At 32.8% G+C, this 16,281-nt stretch overlaps 1 protein-coding gene across 2 annotated transcripts in view; it reads right to left on the bottom strand.

The window, feature by feature from the left end:
* Positions 1-15,780, bottom strand: part of LOC143046414 (lysosomal alpha-mannosidase-like) — a 64,147-nt gene extending 48,367 nt beyond the window's left edge. The window contains exons 1-7 of one of the 2 annotated variants that reach the window (XM_076219573.1): positions 15,634-15,780; positions 14,528-14,630; positions 6,248-6,421; positions 5,682-5,875; positions 5,199-5,307; positions 4,365-4,462; positions 2,054-2,125 (exon numbers count right to left, since the gene is read on the bottom strand). In XM_076219573.1, the coding sequence (XP_076075688.1) occupies positions 2,054-2,125; positions 4,365-4,462; positions 5,199-5,307; positions 5,682-5,875; positions 6,248-6,421; positions 14,528-14,630; positions 15,634-15,717 (834 nt within the window). In that variant the 5' untranslated portion in view covers positions 15,718-15,780. Of the gene's footprint in view, positions 1-2,053; positions 2,126-2,742; positions 2,841-4,364; positions 4,463-5,198; positions 5,308-5,681; positions 5,876-6,247; positions 6,422-14,527; positions 14,631-15,633 lie in introns of both variants that reach the window. The other variant, XM_076219571.1, reaches the window with a different exon arrangement.
* Positions 15,781-16,281: the final 501 nt, after the last annotated feature.

Here is a 16,281-nt window from a genome sequence, read left to right as displayed (position 1 = left end):
GTAATGCTTAACCTGAAACAAAATTAATCAGTAATGCTTGGCCTGAAACAAAATTAATATGTAAACGCTTGGCCTGAAACAAAATTAATATGTAATGCTTATCCTGAAACAAAATTAATATGTAATGCTTAGCCTGAAACAAAATTAATATGTAAACGCTTGGCCTGAAACAAAATTAATATGTAATGCTTATCCTGAAATAAAATTAATATGTAATGCTTATCCTGAAATAAAATTAATATGTAATGCTTGGCCTGAAACAAAATTAATATGTAAATGCTTGGCCTGAAACAAAATTAATATGTAAACGCTTGGCCTGAAACAAAATTAATATGTAATGCTTATCCTGAAATAAAATTAATATGTAATGCTTATCCTGAAATAAAATTAATATGTAATGCTTAGTCTGAAACAAAATTAATATGTAAACGCTTGGCCTGAAACAAAATTAATATGTAAACGCTTGGCCTGAAACAAAATTAATATGTAATGCTTATCCTGAAACAAAATTAATCTGTTATGCTTATCCTGAAACAAAATTAATATGTAATGCTTAGTCTGAAACAAAATTAATATGTAAACGCTTGGCCTGAAACAAAATTAATATGTAATGCTTATCCTGAAACAAAATTAATATGTAATGCTTAGTCTGAAACAAAATTAATATAATGTAATGCTTAACCTGAAACAAAATTAATCAGTAATGCTTGGCCTGAAACAAAATTAATATGTAAACGCTTGGCCTGAAACAAAATTAATATGTAATGCTTATCCTGAAACAAAATTAATATGTAATGCTTAGTCTGAAACAAAATTAATATAATGTAATGCTTAACCTGAAACAAAATTAATCAGTAATGCTTGGCCTGAAACAAAATTAATATGTAAACGCTTGGCCTGAAACAAAATTAATATGTAATGCTTATCCTGAAACAAAATTAATATGTAATGCTTAGTCTGAAACAAAATTAATATAATGTAATGCTTAACCTGAAACAAAATTAATCAGTAATGCTTGGCCTGAAACAAAATTAATATGTAAACGCTTGGCCTGAAACAAAATTAATATGTAATGCTTATCCTGAAACAAAATTAATATGTAATGCTTAGCCTGAAACAAAATTAATATAATGTAATGCTTAACCTGAAACAAAATTAATCAGTAATGCTTGGCCTGAAACAAAATTAATATGTAAACGCTTGGCCTGAAACAAAATTAATATGTAATGCTTATCCTGAAATAAAATTAATATGTAAACGCTTGGCCTGAAACAAAATTAATCTGTAATGCTTGGCCTGAAATAAAATTAATCTGTAATGCTTAGCCTGAAATAACATTAATCTGTAATGCTGAAGCCTGAAACAACATTAATCTGTAATGTGCACTTTTCACATACAATTCTGATGCTTCTGATAATAGATCAAAATAAGGACTGACTGTTCAAGAAATACTTTACATTGATTGGCTAGAGAGGTCAATCTGTGTACTAGCTAATTTATATATAAAACAACTCAGATTAGTCTTTACCTTATGGCAGGTTTTAAATCTAACTGTCAACTCAAGATAAACAAGAATGTGTCCGTAGTACAGGGATGCCCCAATCGCACTATCATTTTCCATGTTCAGTGGACAGTGAAATTAGGGTAAAAACTCTAATTTGGCATTAAAATTAGAAAGATCATGTCATAGGGAACATGTGTACTAATTATCAAGTTTATTGAATTTTAATTTCATCTTAAACTACCTTGACCAAAAACTTTAACCTGAAGCAGGACAGATGAACTAAAGTACAAACAGAGAGATGAACAAATGGATGCATAGACTGAAAAACATAATGCCTTAAGGTAGGGGATAAAACATGATAACATGAGAACAGAAATGTTAGAGTAATATTGTATCTCAATATTTTGACAGCTAAATTTAAAATAATATCCAACAAACATTGCATATTTTGAAACTGGGGACCATGGGATAAATGTTTGTTGAATACAATATAACTTTAAAAAGTAATGATATGACAGACAGACAGAATTCTTGATGTTGAAAATATACCTGATCTTGAACAGCTTTCAGAAACTCATCAACTCTCTTCTCAACATTGTAATCATGTAATCTTTTGTCATCCTGAAAAATATATTTCAAAATATATATCACCTTCGGGAAATCTTTGTTTTCTAATTGTAACAAATGAACATGGAAAAAACAACACAAGATTTAACAACATAAGATATAAGAACTATCAAAATTATACACCAGTTTACAGATTTGACCCCAATTTCACGGTTCTTTTAACTTAAAAATGTGACAATTCGCATTCAGTAAGTTCTCAGGTTAAAGTTTGTTGTTAATTAAGTTATTTTACAATGAAGTTGTGGTCAGCACAACCTTATACTAAGTACACATTTTCATTATGGTGTGAAATTTTAAAATTATACGCAAAATTATGGTTTTGTATAATTTTTATGGTTATTTGAACAAATGAATGATATAGTTCTAGCATAGCATTCTTAGTTACTCATACACCTTATTGCTATTTGTCAGCCATTACTGGACATCAGAAAGGTTCCTGTAAAATTTTGACGTCATTATAGAAAACATATGATTCCACAATGGAAAAGGGATTGTTGTTTGATGTCAATAGTTTATGAGGTCAAGATGAGCATATTTCTAAATAGTGATTAGGTCTGTTATACCAAAATAAATTAAAATATTCATCAACTGGTATAAGTAAAGAAACACACCATCATTGGATCATCACCACTCCCCTCATTCCAATTAAATCCTCCTGGGGGGCCATACCCATTAAACAGCACACCAGTAAACAGATTAGCTCTCTCACCTGTGTATTATAAAGTCTATCTGAGGAAAGGTTACCCAACCAATGCAATCAAGTAAGCTCTATAACTTATAAAATATCACAATAATAACACTTACAATATAAAAGGTGCACTGGATTGATGGTATTATTCAGGTTGTGTAAGGGAGCTATCATTTAATTTTATGGGGTACTAGGATGAAAAATTAAGTTCTACATTTTTATTTTGTAATCTCTGTCCTGCTTATTTATAATTCACTCTATTCGGTCCTGCCTTTTCTAAAAATGGTAGCTCCCTCAACTTCAGTACTTTCAGACTTACTATGACGTTAAAGGATGATACATAGGTAAGCAAACAGACTGGTGAAATGTTAAATGCTCTGAGTGATCTGTGTTTCTGCTATAAAAACTATATTTCTGTAAAATAATTATCAAACTAAAATGGATTTGTTAAATCAAGTTAAAATTTGAAGTAGTTCCATGAAAAAGTAAAAAGGTTATTCAAATTTGTTTAGTCAAAATTAAGTATTTCCTTGAAAACTTGTCCTTTAAGAATAAAAATAAAACTTCTATTTGGATTTAGAAGCAACAATGTGACATAAGGTCAATTTTTCATAATTATCTTTTTTTCTAAAAAGCTGATTTCACTCACTTATAACCACCAATGAAAACAAAATTTAATCTTTGTCTTGGACTATTACAAAAAAAAAAGCAAACCAATTTAAGTCTTTTAGCTAACAAATGTAATAAACTACTAAAATAAAATTATAACTACATTCAAGAAAGATTTCGTAACGTCCTACCAACTCCAAATATTGTGAAAGGATTGCTTGTTAGAGAGTGCTATAAGTGTGGGAAGCATTCAGTAGGTCTTATATTTAGTGAGATAAGCAGTGGTAATATATTTCAGACTCTCAATGCACTGGTTAGCCATAATATAAAAATATTCTTCTTTCCTATCCAATTACTCAAAAGTAAAATTTGTGAGGGCAGATTCTGGAATATAAATCCATTCATATTGATAACGAGTTTTCTTTTAAAATACCAAAAGAATGTGGGTTAAGGATGTACTTAGGTGAGGTTTTGAAATTTGTGTCAAATGTTCGGACTCCTTGGTGTTTTTCCATACAATACAATGTAAAAATATTTTGCCCCATAACACCCATTTATTTTTTCATATAAGACTAAATAGCTCATGAAAGGTCATTTACCAAAATTTTAGAAGATTCTTAATTTTTTTTTCTTTTGTTTTGAGGCCCAAATAATACCAATGCAAATATAAGGTAAAAGTCCGAGTCAGCCTTTTCCCGCCATATTTTAAATCTCAAATATCTCGAAAAGGACGTCCATGACCTATCAATATTTTTAGCTTATCTTTATCCTTAATTGATGCTTTACCAGCTTATAGTATCCTTTTTAATTTCTTAATTTCTTAATTTTTTCTTAACCTCACCTAAGTACATCCTTAAGGTTGTAAAAGGAAAGAGAATCAAGGAATATTTCTACCATGACCTTACAAGCTAACAAAACTACATCAAATTCACTGACCATAATTGGGTCATCTCCACTTCCTATGTCCCAACTAAACCCAGGAGGCGGCTGATACAGATTATAATTTATACCAGTAAACAGGTTAGCAACATCACCTGCAAAATACCAAAATCTCTTAATATTCTTGTCAAACAAATTGTCTCAAAGTTTGGAGAGTTGAACTATGATGTAGTTTTGTCAGATGTATATATAGGCCACTATACTAATCATGTATAGTGAGGCATTTCCTCAGATGTATATATAGGCCACTATACTAATCATGTATAGTGAGGCATTTCCTCAGATGTATATATAGGCCACTATACTAATCATGTATAGAGAGGCATTTCCTCAGATGTATATATAGGCCACTATACTAATCATGTATAGTAAGGCATTTCCTCCAATGATTTTTTAAATTTACAAAAACCATCTGGATTGAAACTATTGACAAGAAACACAAAGGAATAAAATCTTCAGTTTAGTCCAAGGAATTTTATAAATAAAATGGTACTGTTAGCTGTAATTATTCACATTTGAAGCATTAAGTCTTGAGTGATAGTTGTTTCATCAGCAATCTTCCCACTTGTTATTCCTATTATAAAGTATACAGTAATACACAAATTCAGGTATTCAAAATAAGCCATTATATTTTTACCAAAACACCTGATATTAAAAGCGTTTAATTTCCTTTAACAAGGGTTTTTGCACTTCATTTTCAAGACTTTTTTTAATCTTAACTGATCTTAATTAGTCTAATACTAAATGTTCTAATAATGAAAATCATCTTATCTTATTCTCCAATTCTACAATAAGATAAATATCATAATAATTGTTTAGAAACAAAAATACCTAAACTATTAGGGCTTCCCTTCCAAACAAATTCCATGTTGGATTCATTCAATCTTTTGTTTTTATCCTGGTAATCCAATCTTCCAAAAAATAGAGAATCATATCCTAGCTGAAAATTAAATGTAGATATTAAGAAAATCATGTCAAAATGGAGCTAGTATCTATGTCCAACATTGATTCAATCTGAGTGAAGTAATCATTTGTTCTCATGCAGGAGCTGCATCATATATATATGGCACAGTTCTTTAATTTGTTGGTGAGCCAAGTTTTCTGATTTTTACAAAAAATAATAAGAAAAAAAAATTCCTGGCTTTAACTGACCTTTCATTTTCAGAGGGGAAAACATTTTGAGTGTTAATCAATAACAAGAGGCTTTTAAGAGAATGCATTACTGCACTGTCAAAAATATATCTTGCTATTCATACTATATGTGTTTAAAAGTATCTACAGACTTGAAGTTGGGAATGGATAAAAATATTTTACCTGCGCAAACAATGAGGCTTGTTCTCTGGAATGTCCAAATGGATCCACTTGCCATGCTGTACGTGGTCGGCCACATTCGGCAAAATTTTCTCCCAAAAACCTCAATCCAAGAGTATGCTGGTCTATAATGGCATTGTAATGTGTTGATGCCTCATCGTTCATACACCAACCTCCCAGTATAAACTCAAGACGTCCTGTCAAATAGAAGACTAATTTTATATCTTCAAAGACCAACATCCCAGAATAAACATATGGATATCATGATATTTACCACATAAAAATTATGTAATAAAAGGTACCTCATTACAACCTTCACACAATCAGTACAGCATATAATCGTCACATAACAAATCCTAGCCTTAAAGACATAAACAGAAATCAACAAAATGAAACACTACAAATTTTGTATCCTAAATGTCTGGTGTCTTCATGATTTTCGCTTCCTCAGAACAATGGCCCTCCCCACTTCACTTCTATGTCACCTAAATATATACAGACCTCCCACAGAACAATGCCACCCCCCCCCCCCCCCACTCCACTTCTATGTAACCTAAATCATTACAGACCTTGATTGACCAGCGTCCTAACTTGGTCTCGCATGGCTTCATCTTGTTCTCTCCACCATCGAGCAAAAAATGCAATCTCTACGTAAATAAACCTTTTACTGGGATCCTTTAGTAATTCTTGTACGACAGAATCTATGATGTATTGTACACCAGCATTCTGGATATCATTACGATCTGTAAAACAAACACAAGGATAAAATAATGGATCCCTTAGTTACTAGGATCCTTTAGTAATTCTTGTACTATAGAATCTATTAATGAAATGGACATCAGCATTCTGTGTATAACTATATACATGTGAGCTAAAAAACAAAATATAAGATTGGATCCCTTAAGTTAATGAGGGGGATAGGACCTTTAACAGGACTCCAGGAATTTTTTTTTTCGAATTTCGGGATGTATGGATTTAAATTTATTTATATAAATTTGGGACCTCTGGATTTCGTGTTTTTAGGCCTTGGAATTCGGGATCAGGACCCCTCCTACCCCCCTCATTAATAGGTTTGAAGGTTTCTTTAGAAATCCTTGTTCTATATGTAACACTCCCAAACGTGTCCTTCCCCCCAAACGTGTCCGATTCCCCCAAACGTGTCTATTCTCCCCGTAATATTCAATATTCCCCAAACGTGTCCGATTTCATAACCCCGAAATGTGCCCCATAATTGTTATTCGCCAAAACGTGTCCATTATTACACGCCAGAATGTCTAACCTCTTTTAGCGCTAATACATGCATGTCCCAAATCAATAACGTTTACGGCAATTCTGTGATGGGGGACACAGTTGATGAAGTGGTCATTTCTTAGCCATTAGCATAAAAAATATTGCAAATTTAAATTGTAACATATGAATTGACCTTTCACTGAAATTTATTATTGCCCAGTTGCAAGTATTTCATGCTCATTTAGAGCCAACATACACATTCCCGTTTGAATGGTTTTAGTAATTTTGGGGCCCTTTATAGCTTGTTGTTCAGTGTGAGCCAAGGCTCCGTGTTGAAGGCCGTACATTGACCTATAATGGTTTACTTTTATAAATTGTTATTTGGATGGATAGTTGTCTCATTGACACTCATACCACATATTCCTATATCTATATAATTCTTGTACTGTTGAAGTAATAGTTTAATATGTAAATTATTTTGTACTAGTAAACTCCGTTGATGCCTTTTATATAAATACAAATATTGCACTTTTTTTTCAGCAAAATTGACTTCCTTTCTTTCAACATTTCTGATATTTTAAAAGCTCTTAAAATCATAAACTGGTTATCAGGTTTTTCAATAAATTCTAGAAAGATATCATGTTAGCAATAAATACATTTGTCATTTCTGGGCCTTTTATAGCTGACCTATGCGGTAAGGGCCAGCTCATTGTTGAATGCCGTACAGTGACCAATACTAGTAGCTGTCAGTTAATTTCTGTGTCATTTATACTGTAGATAGGTTCTTTTATCAAACTGAGAATTTAAGATTGGACCTAAATTCTAACAGGATTATCACTAGTTTGGATTAAACTGAGGTTTTTATGACTACAGTAAAAAACGCACAGAGAATGGGACATTATCCCTAGACGAGGTCTGACTTAATATGTTCATGTATTTATGATATTGACACGAAGGAAAATTCCAGGAAAAAAAATATGCACGCATTTGGGGGATTGGGCACGTTTGGGTGTATTTTAAACTAGAGGCTCTAAAGAGCCTGTGTCGCTCACCTTGGTCTATGTGACTATTAAACAAAGGAAGCAGATGGATTCATGACAAAATTGTATTTTGGTGATGGTGATGTGTTTGTACATCTTACTTTACTGAGCATCCTTGCAGCTTGCAATTATCTCTATCTATAATGAAGTTGGCCCAGTAGTTTCAGTGGAAAATGTTAGTAAAAATTTACAAATTTTATAAAAATTGTTGAAAATTGACTATAAAGGACAATAACTCCTTAGGGGGTCAATTGACCATTTCGGTCATGTTGACTTATTTGTAAATCTTACTTTGCTGAACATTATTGCTGTTTACAGTTTATTTCTATCTATAATAATTTTCAAGATAATAACCAAAAACAGTAAAATTTCCTTAAAATTACCAATTCAGGGGCAGGAACCCAACAACGGGTTGTCCGATTTATCTGAAAATTTCAGGGCAGATAGATCTTGACCTGATAAACAATTTATCCCCCTGTCAGATTTGCTCTAAAGGCTTTGGTTTTGAGTTATAAGCCAAAAACTGCATTTTACCCCTATCTTCTATTTTTAGCCATGGCGGCCATCTTGGTTGGATGGCCGGGTCATCGGACACATTTTTTAAACTAGATACCCCAAAGATAATTGTGGATAAGTTTGGATTAATTTGGCCTAGTAGTTTCAGAGGAGAAGATTTTTGTAAAAGATTACTAAGATTTACGAAAAATGGTTAAAAATTGACTATAAAGGGCAATAACTCCTATATGGGTCAACTGACCATTTCGGTCATGTTGACTTACTTGTAAATCTTACTTTGCTGAACATTATTGCTGTTTACAGTTTATTTCTATCTTTAATAATTTTCAAGATAATAACCAAAAACAGTAAAATTTCCTTAAAATTACCAATTCAGGGGCAGCAACTCAACAACAGGTTGTCAGATTCATCTGAAAATTTCAAGGTAGATAGATCTTGACCTGATAAACAATTTTCTAAAAGTCAGATTTGCTCTTAATGCTTTGGTTTTTAAGTTATAAGCCAAAAACTGCATTTTACCCCTATGTTCTATTTTTAGCCATGGCGGCCATCTTGGTTGGTTGGCCGGGTCCCTGGACACATTTTTTAAACTAGATACCCCAAAGATAATTGTGGCCAAGTTTGGATAAGTTTGGCCCAGTGGTTTCAGAGGAGAAAATTTTTGTAAAAGATTACTAAGATTTACGAAAAATGGTTAAAAATTGACTATAAAGGGCAATAACTCCTATATGGGTCAACTGACCATTTCAGTCATGTTGACTTATTTGTAGATCTTACTTTGCTGAACATTATTGCTGTTTACAGTTTATCTCTATCTATAATAATATTCAAGATAATAACCATATAACGGCAAAATTTCCTTAAAATTGCCAATTCAGGGGCAGCAACCCAACAACCGGTTGTCCGATTCGTCTGAAAATTTTAGGGCAGATAGATCTTGACTTAATAAACAATTTAACCCCATGTCAGATTTGCTCTAAATGCTTCGGTTTCAGAGTTATAAGCCAAAAACTGCATTTGACCCCTATGTTCTATTTTTAGTCATGGCGGCCATCTTGGTTGGTTGGCCGGGTAACCGAACACATTTTTTACACTAGATACCCCAATGATGATTGTGGCCAAGTTTGGTTAAATTTGGCCCAGTAGTTTCAGAGGAGAAGATTTTTGTAAAAGTTAACGACGACGGACGCCGGACGACGCCGGACGCCAAGTGATGAGAAAAGCTCACTTGGCCCTTCGGGCCAGGTGAGCTAAAAATGGACACGTTTGGGCATTTATACAAATGACAAGCTTTGGCGCTGATTTACAACTAGACATATTTTGCAGTTCAGTGACGTCGATGTAGACACCTTTGGGCGAATCGGACACGTTTTGGGGGAAGGACACGTTTCTGAGTGTTACATATATATATAGAACCTTGTATTGGACAGAGAGAATTCTGTTTATTATTATGATTTGTTAATAAAATACCAGAATGAAATAATTTATAATCCCTAAAATACACAATTATTCTGAAATTATTATCCTTGCATTGTAGGAAATGAAAAAAATATGATTGTGTCTGAGGGCATGAATGTTTCCAGCCCTCAAGCCTGCTAATAATACACAAAAATACTTTTCCCAATTCTATTTTGTTGTGCACTACTACAGTCGTTGGACAAAAGTCAGTTCCCACTCAAAAAATGTCCTATCATTTCAACTAAAATAGATGATTTTCAAAAATTATCACCAAGTACATGTAGGACTGTAGCTCTTTGAGCAATTTTTATAAAATAGATACCATAAGATGCAGAAATGTCTGAATTTTCATTGTTTATTTGGCCATTTTATTATTCAAACTTATATTACATTTCTGACGAGGTGAACACGAAGAAAAATTGAAAAGTTTGCTATGTATTCCAACCAAATTAAAATCGTAAAAATATGCATTTGTGTTTAATCCAATAGATAATGAAACTGAACTTCACCAAAATGATGGCCAAATAAACCAAAAGCTTCAGACATTTCTGCATCTTATGGTATCTATTTTACAAAAATCGCTTAGATTTACTTGATCTTCACTTGGTAATAATTATTTGAAAAATATTGATTTCACTTGAAATGATAGGACATTTTTTGAGTGAGAACTCTTTTTTGTACTATGACTGTACATGGTTTTCTTTAATGATAAATCTATAACCAAAACATGACATATAGGTAAGTATATTGTTTAAGGTTTATGACCCCTTCTGTAGCCATTTCTGTCCGAACTTTTCAAACTTCAATTGTATCAAAACTTCAGATATAATGAATAATAGAGATAAGCCATGTTGTACATTTACCAAGGGGAAACTTGATGCAAAGCATTATTATTTACTGTTTCATTGCATTTAATAGAAAAAAGAGTACTTTGTGGCAAATAAACCAACATTTTTATAGAAAATCCACAGCCTTTACTACAGAGATTTTTGTTATAAAATTTGAAACATAGATTAATCAATTGGTTTCTATGATGTGCTAGTACTTATTTTTAACAAAAAGTTCTAAGCAACCTGTAAATTCCAAAATACCTCATGCTGAGTCACTAAAGTCGAACGCACTCTAAAAGGTGTATTTGGTTTGGTACGTATTTTTATTTGTTTTAACCAATAACTACATTAAAAAATTTGTTTTAAGGAAATCAATGCTAGCACTGCATGCAATAATCCTATATCTATCAGTCATCAAATTGCCAAATATGAGAGTACAAGGATAAAGGTTGTGAATTTTCTATTAAAATTGCATATATGTTTTGCATTGAATCACCACAAGGATACATAATCCTTAATGTGTGTATAAACAGGTCAGGAATAACCACCAATTGGTGGATTATACCTCAACTGACGTATAATCCACCAATTGACATATAATGATATAGACCAATTGGTGTATAATTCTTTGTTTTTCAAAGCAAATTATTCCACCAAAATGGAGCATTGTTTTCTTAAAACCATATTATAGTATGAAAACTTGTCAAATATTCCTAGTTTATTATAGTCACAGTGGCGGATCCAGAGGGGGGGTTCCGGGGGTCCGCACCCCCCCCCTTTATTTTGGCCGATCAATGCATTTGAATCGGGACATATGTTTGCACCCCCCCCTGCACCCCCCCTTTGCCCTGGGCTAGCACCCCCCCTTTCGAAAATTCCTGCATCCGCCACTGAGTCACATAACATATTGCATTGAATCAATAATTGTATTTGCAGTTTCTTCTATTGTTATCTTGTCAATTCTTGATTGGAAAGTTAACCACTAAATCACCTGTCAATGGACATCAATTCTGTGTGCAGTCATGTGACCATGAGTACAACTCCACAGGTGAATGTGTAAAGCAAAATTATATCCGGGTGAAATTTGATCCGGAGGAAAAAATGTCACAGTAGTTGTTGTTATTTTTTTATCCGGAGGAATATATTTCCCTGGGATATTTTTTCCTTTGCCGTGAAATTCTATCTGGGTAGTTATCTTATTGAATAGTTATTAGAAAAAACTTATCCTTTAAAAATACTATGAAATAATAATAGTGTATTTGAAATAAAGCGAAATTGTTAAAAAAAAATGTATTATAATGGGAAATAATTTCACAAATTATCCTTGAAAAAATTTCCTGAAATATTCAAGTCAATATCATCCTTTTAAAAAGAAAATTATCATGAATTATCATGAAACATAGGGAAGAAAACCAGAAGTAATTTCAAAGATCCTAATTGTGAAAATAATATCATGATTAAATAAGGTTAGTGAAATACATGTAAAAGTGAGTTGTTTTCAGATCTCAGTACAAATATAAATTTAAAAGTAAGGTAAAAATATAGTTGCATTACTACTGTTAACAGTAATAGAAGAATTTGATTATGATGATATTTTTAACTATATAAATAGTTTTGTCTGGGGACAGAGATGTAGTTGTTGATTATATGGAAATCAGATAAATCATAGCATAACAATATATTTGAACAAACCAGAAGTAATTTCAAAGATCCTAATTGTGAAAATAATATCATGATTAAATAAGGTTAGTGAAATACATGTAAAAGTGAGTTGTTTTCAGATCTCAGTACAAATATAAATTTAAAAGTAAGGTAAAAATATAGTTGCATTACTACTGTTAACAGTAATAGAAGAATTTGATTATGATGATATTTTTAACTATATAAATAGTTTTGTCTGGGGACAGAGATGTAGTTGTTGATTATATGGAAATCAGATAAATCATAGCATAACAATATATTTGAACAAAAGCATGTTTAACAGCTGGATAGTTTTTACCTGTGAAATGTTATCAGTCTTATTAAATCAAGTTGTAAGTCATCTTTTTATATAAATGAATATATATAAAAAATAAGATTCAAGGACAAATTTCACTATAAAATAGATTCAGAAATGTATTATATTAATATCTTTAAAATATAAATTGCTCATAATTACCTCCCTTTGATAAATTATGCAAATTTGGTCTACCTTTGTGAAACATTTTATAATTATAGTCAGGTATATATTGATTGTGAGTAACTTACATAGTAGTTAGTGGGACTTTATTTCACATGGTTCTGTGAAATATAGTACGGCAAATATATACCGGTACATACTATCCGCATAACACAGATAGATTTTCACTCCTCTGGAAAAAATCAACCTGTGAAATACCATGCCTGGAAAAAAATTACCGGGACAAATTATCCTCAGGATAAAATATCCCAGAGGAAGAAATAAACCGTTACAAATGGAGCTCTTTGTTAATACTTGACTTTCATTATCAAAAGTCAATCATGGTCAATAGTACAATTTTTTCAACAAAAGAATTGTTGTACACATGCATTCTCAAGAGATGCAGCAGGCTTTTACAAAACTGAAAACTTTGGAGGACTTAATAGGGGTCATAAAATAGGTTGCAAGTTGCAAAATCATGCTCCTATATCACACTAGCATTTTATTACAAAAAACCTGCATTATACGTCAATTGGTCTATACCAATATACCTCCATTGGTGGATTATACGTCAATTGAGGTATAAACTATAATCCACCAATTGGTGGTTATTCCTGACCTAATAAATGTGAGTAGAAATTTACCAACTCTTAATATTGAGGGGGAGGACAGGGGGGTACCCTTCTCCCTTCTCCCACCCCTCTTCTCCTTTCTCCTTCCACCGTTCTCCTTTCTCCCATTAGAATAAAACATCTCCTTTTGAGATATTTTTTCTTGAAATATTACAATTTTTTTTAAAAGGAGAGATATTTTATTTTTTCTCCTTTCTCCAACTTTTTCTCCTTTCTCCCAGCCTTCCTCTCCTTTCTCCTACCCCCTTTCTCCTTTCTCCCACCCCCTTTCTCCTTTCTCCTACCCCCTTTCTCCCTGTCTCCCTTACCCCTGTCCTCCCCCTCAATATACACCTTATCGCTATTCCCGGCTGACCCGTCCGCTTGAACTTTTGACGTCAACAACAATCACTTTTCCATTGTGGCGTCAGACATTTTGTTTTATGACGTCAAAATTTTACGGGAACCTGTGTGATTTCCAGCAATGGCGGACAAATAGCGATAAGGTGTATTCTTTTACTGTGATATGAAAGATATAATCATTGGTTTACGAAACGCTATTGATTTAAAAAAAAATTGTATCAATACTTCATATCTAAGCTGGTTCTCGACTGACTGCTACGTAGTTTCAGTGAAGCGTTATACAAGCGGATCTCAGTTTAATACTTGATATCATAGTATTTGGCTTGTTTTCATATAAACCGGAAACTTCAAAACTAAGTAAGGAAATCGATGACGATACCATTCCTTTTTCCGAAAGACTGTGAGAGCGCACTCGGATCGTAAATAAAACATCAAAAATAAATATTGGTAACGAAAAACACATAGTCTAGTCTAGTGCCTTGTTTATCAAGAAAATCCGTGTGAAGAATGTTATAGATTTAAAATGGTTTATTGTAATCTCATGTTTACTGCCCGAATTCATCCATATATCAGGTCTTAGAATCCTTGCTATGCGTCGTACATTTTTTAGAATTGATCGTAAAGTTGATTCTTTCATATTTACCTCCGTAGTAATACTGGTCTACTGTTTTCAACCAACCGACATCATCATGCGTATGAGGTACCAGATGAACATTCAACATGTCTTCTTTGATAGGGTTGCAGCTCTGAAAAGGAAAATGAATCAAAATGTCTTTATAGCATTGTCCCATTGGATTTCAGTCTTTTTGCCATCGCATTGGCGGAGCCAGGGGGTGTCCGGGGGTTGGAACCCCCCTTTTTTTGGCCTATCAATTATCAATGCATTTGAATGGGAACATATAGTTGACACCCCCCCCCCCCCCTTTTGTGTCCCGGGTTGTGAACACCCCTTTTAGAATGGCTGGATCCGCCCCTGTACCGTTAGGCACTTCTTAATTATACACATCTTTCGTGTGTGTGACATGCACAGCTTTTGTAACAATAACACACAGTTTGAACTTTAAAATAAGTATGATAACTCTGAAAACTAAAGTCACGTTTTACATACAACAATTCTCATTTCAAATGGGTGTCGTTGTTTTTATTTTAAACTGGTGTTCATAGTCTCCATCACAATACCAAAAAGTCGTGCTACACTGTCTTTAGGGAGGAAATACACGAAACCGCGAACCTACACAAATCTACACCTTTATGACTACTAGTTCCAGTTGACAGTTTTCACAGACCGTGATATTTCCATACTTGCATCCATACAAAAATCTATGATTTCTTGATAAAAATTAGAACTATAAAAAATATATATCTATGATGAAAATGTACCCGAACCATAATGTGTTGTAGGGGAAATGGATGAGCTTACATCATGGCTCAAATTATGTTCACTTAATAACTGGTATCAGATGATTTTCTATGAATCAAATCTGTCTTTTATATTGTAACACTATATTTTTCTCTATTCTTTATGTTGTAACACTCCATAACTTTCTATTCTGTTTTTATTGTAACAATCTATTATTCTCTATTCTTCATATTGTAACATTCAAGTATTTTCTTTTCTTTATTTGGTCTGTCCGTTGTTCTCTATTCTGTATTTGCTCCCTCCCAATTTCTCCATTGTCCACTATTCTGTAAACCCCATCCAGACCCCCAAAATATTGACCCTTTATTTAAGTACTAAAACAGACTTACGTTGTATCCACATTCTGGTTGTGAAGGGCGTGCCTGTGCCCCCAGACAGACCACCAGGAGTAATCCCAATATGTAGACATCCATCTTTGTGATAGAAATGTCCGATCATATGATGGATTGATAATAATATTTATAAAGAAAATGATAAACTATACTTTGTTTGATATCCGTAATCAGGTACATAATAAAGTAGATTATAAAAGCAGACTTTTGTGAAAGATAACAGCAGTCTACCTTGGGATATATAGAAAAAATAGTTAATCTGATTTATGCTCAAATATTCCCATAAATGCCTTCAGGTATAATGCTTTATGTATATACGATTGAATTTGAATGAACTGATGTGACCATTGAGCTGTAAAATAACTGGACGCAATCATCCTAGTTTTACGAAGCGCAAACTAGCTTATTCTTACAAGTTAATTTATTCGTGCTGTCCCAAGTTTGGAACTTGTGATTACGTGATGTTTGCCATATTTGTTTTTCGTTTCTTCAACTTGCTTTATCATTTATCATGAGTTTGCTTGTCTCGTTTTCAATTGTTTCGCACTCATTCATACCAGGGCAACTTTTCGTGAACAGAAAGATTGAAAGCGTTTTGAAGATATGCACCTGCTATATTATGGAATTGCTTTATTCTAGGGAACT

The sequence above is a fragment of the Mytilus galloprovincialis genome, chromosome 9 (genome assembly GCF_965363235.1).
Source record: "Mytilus galloprovincialis chromosome 9, xbMytGall1.hap1.1, whole genome shotgun sequence".
In the NCBI taxonomy this organism is placed as follows: domain Eukaryota; kingdom Metazoa; phylum Mollusca; class Bivalvia; order Mytilida; family Mytilidae; genus Mytilus; species Mytilus galloprovincialis.
The sequence above is the reverse complement of the archived record's forward strand: the minus strand, read 5'-3'. Positions and strand labels throughout refer to the sequence as shown.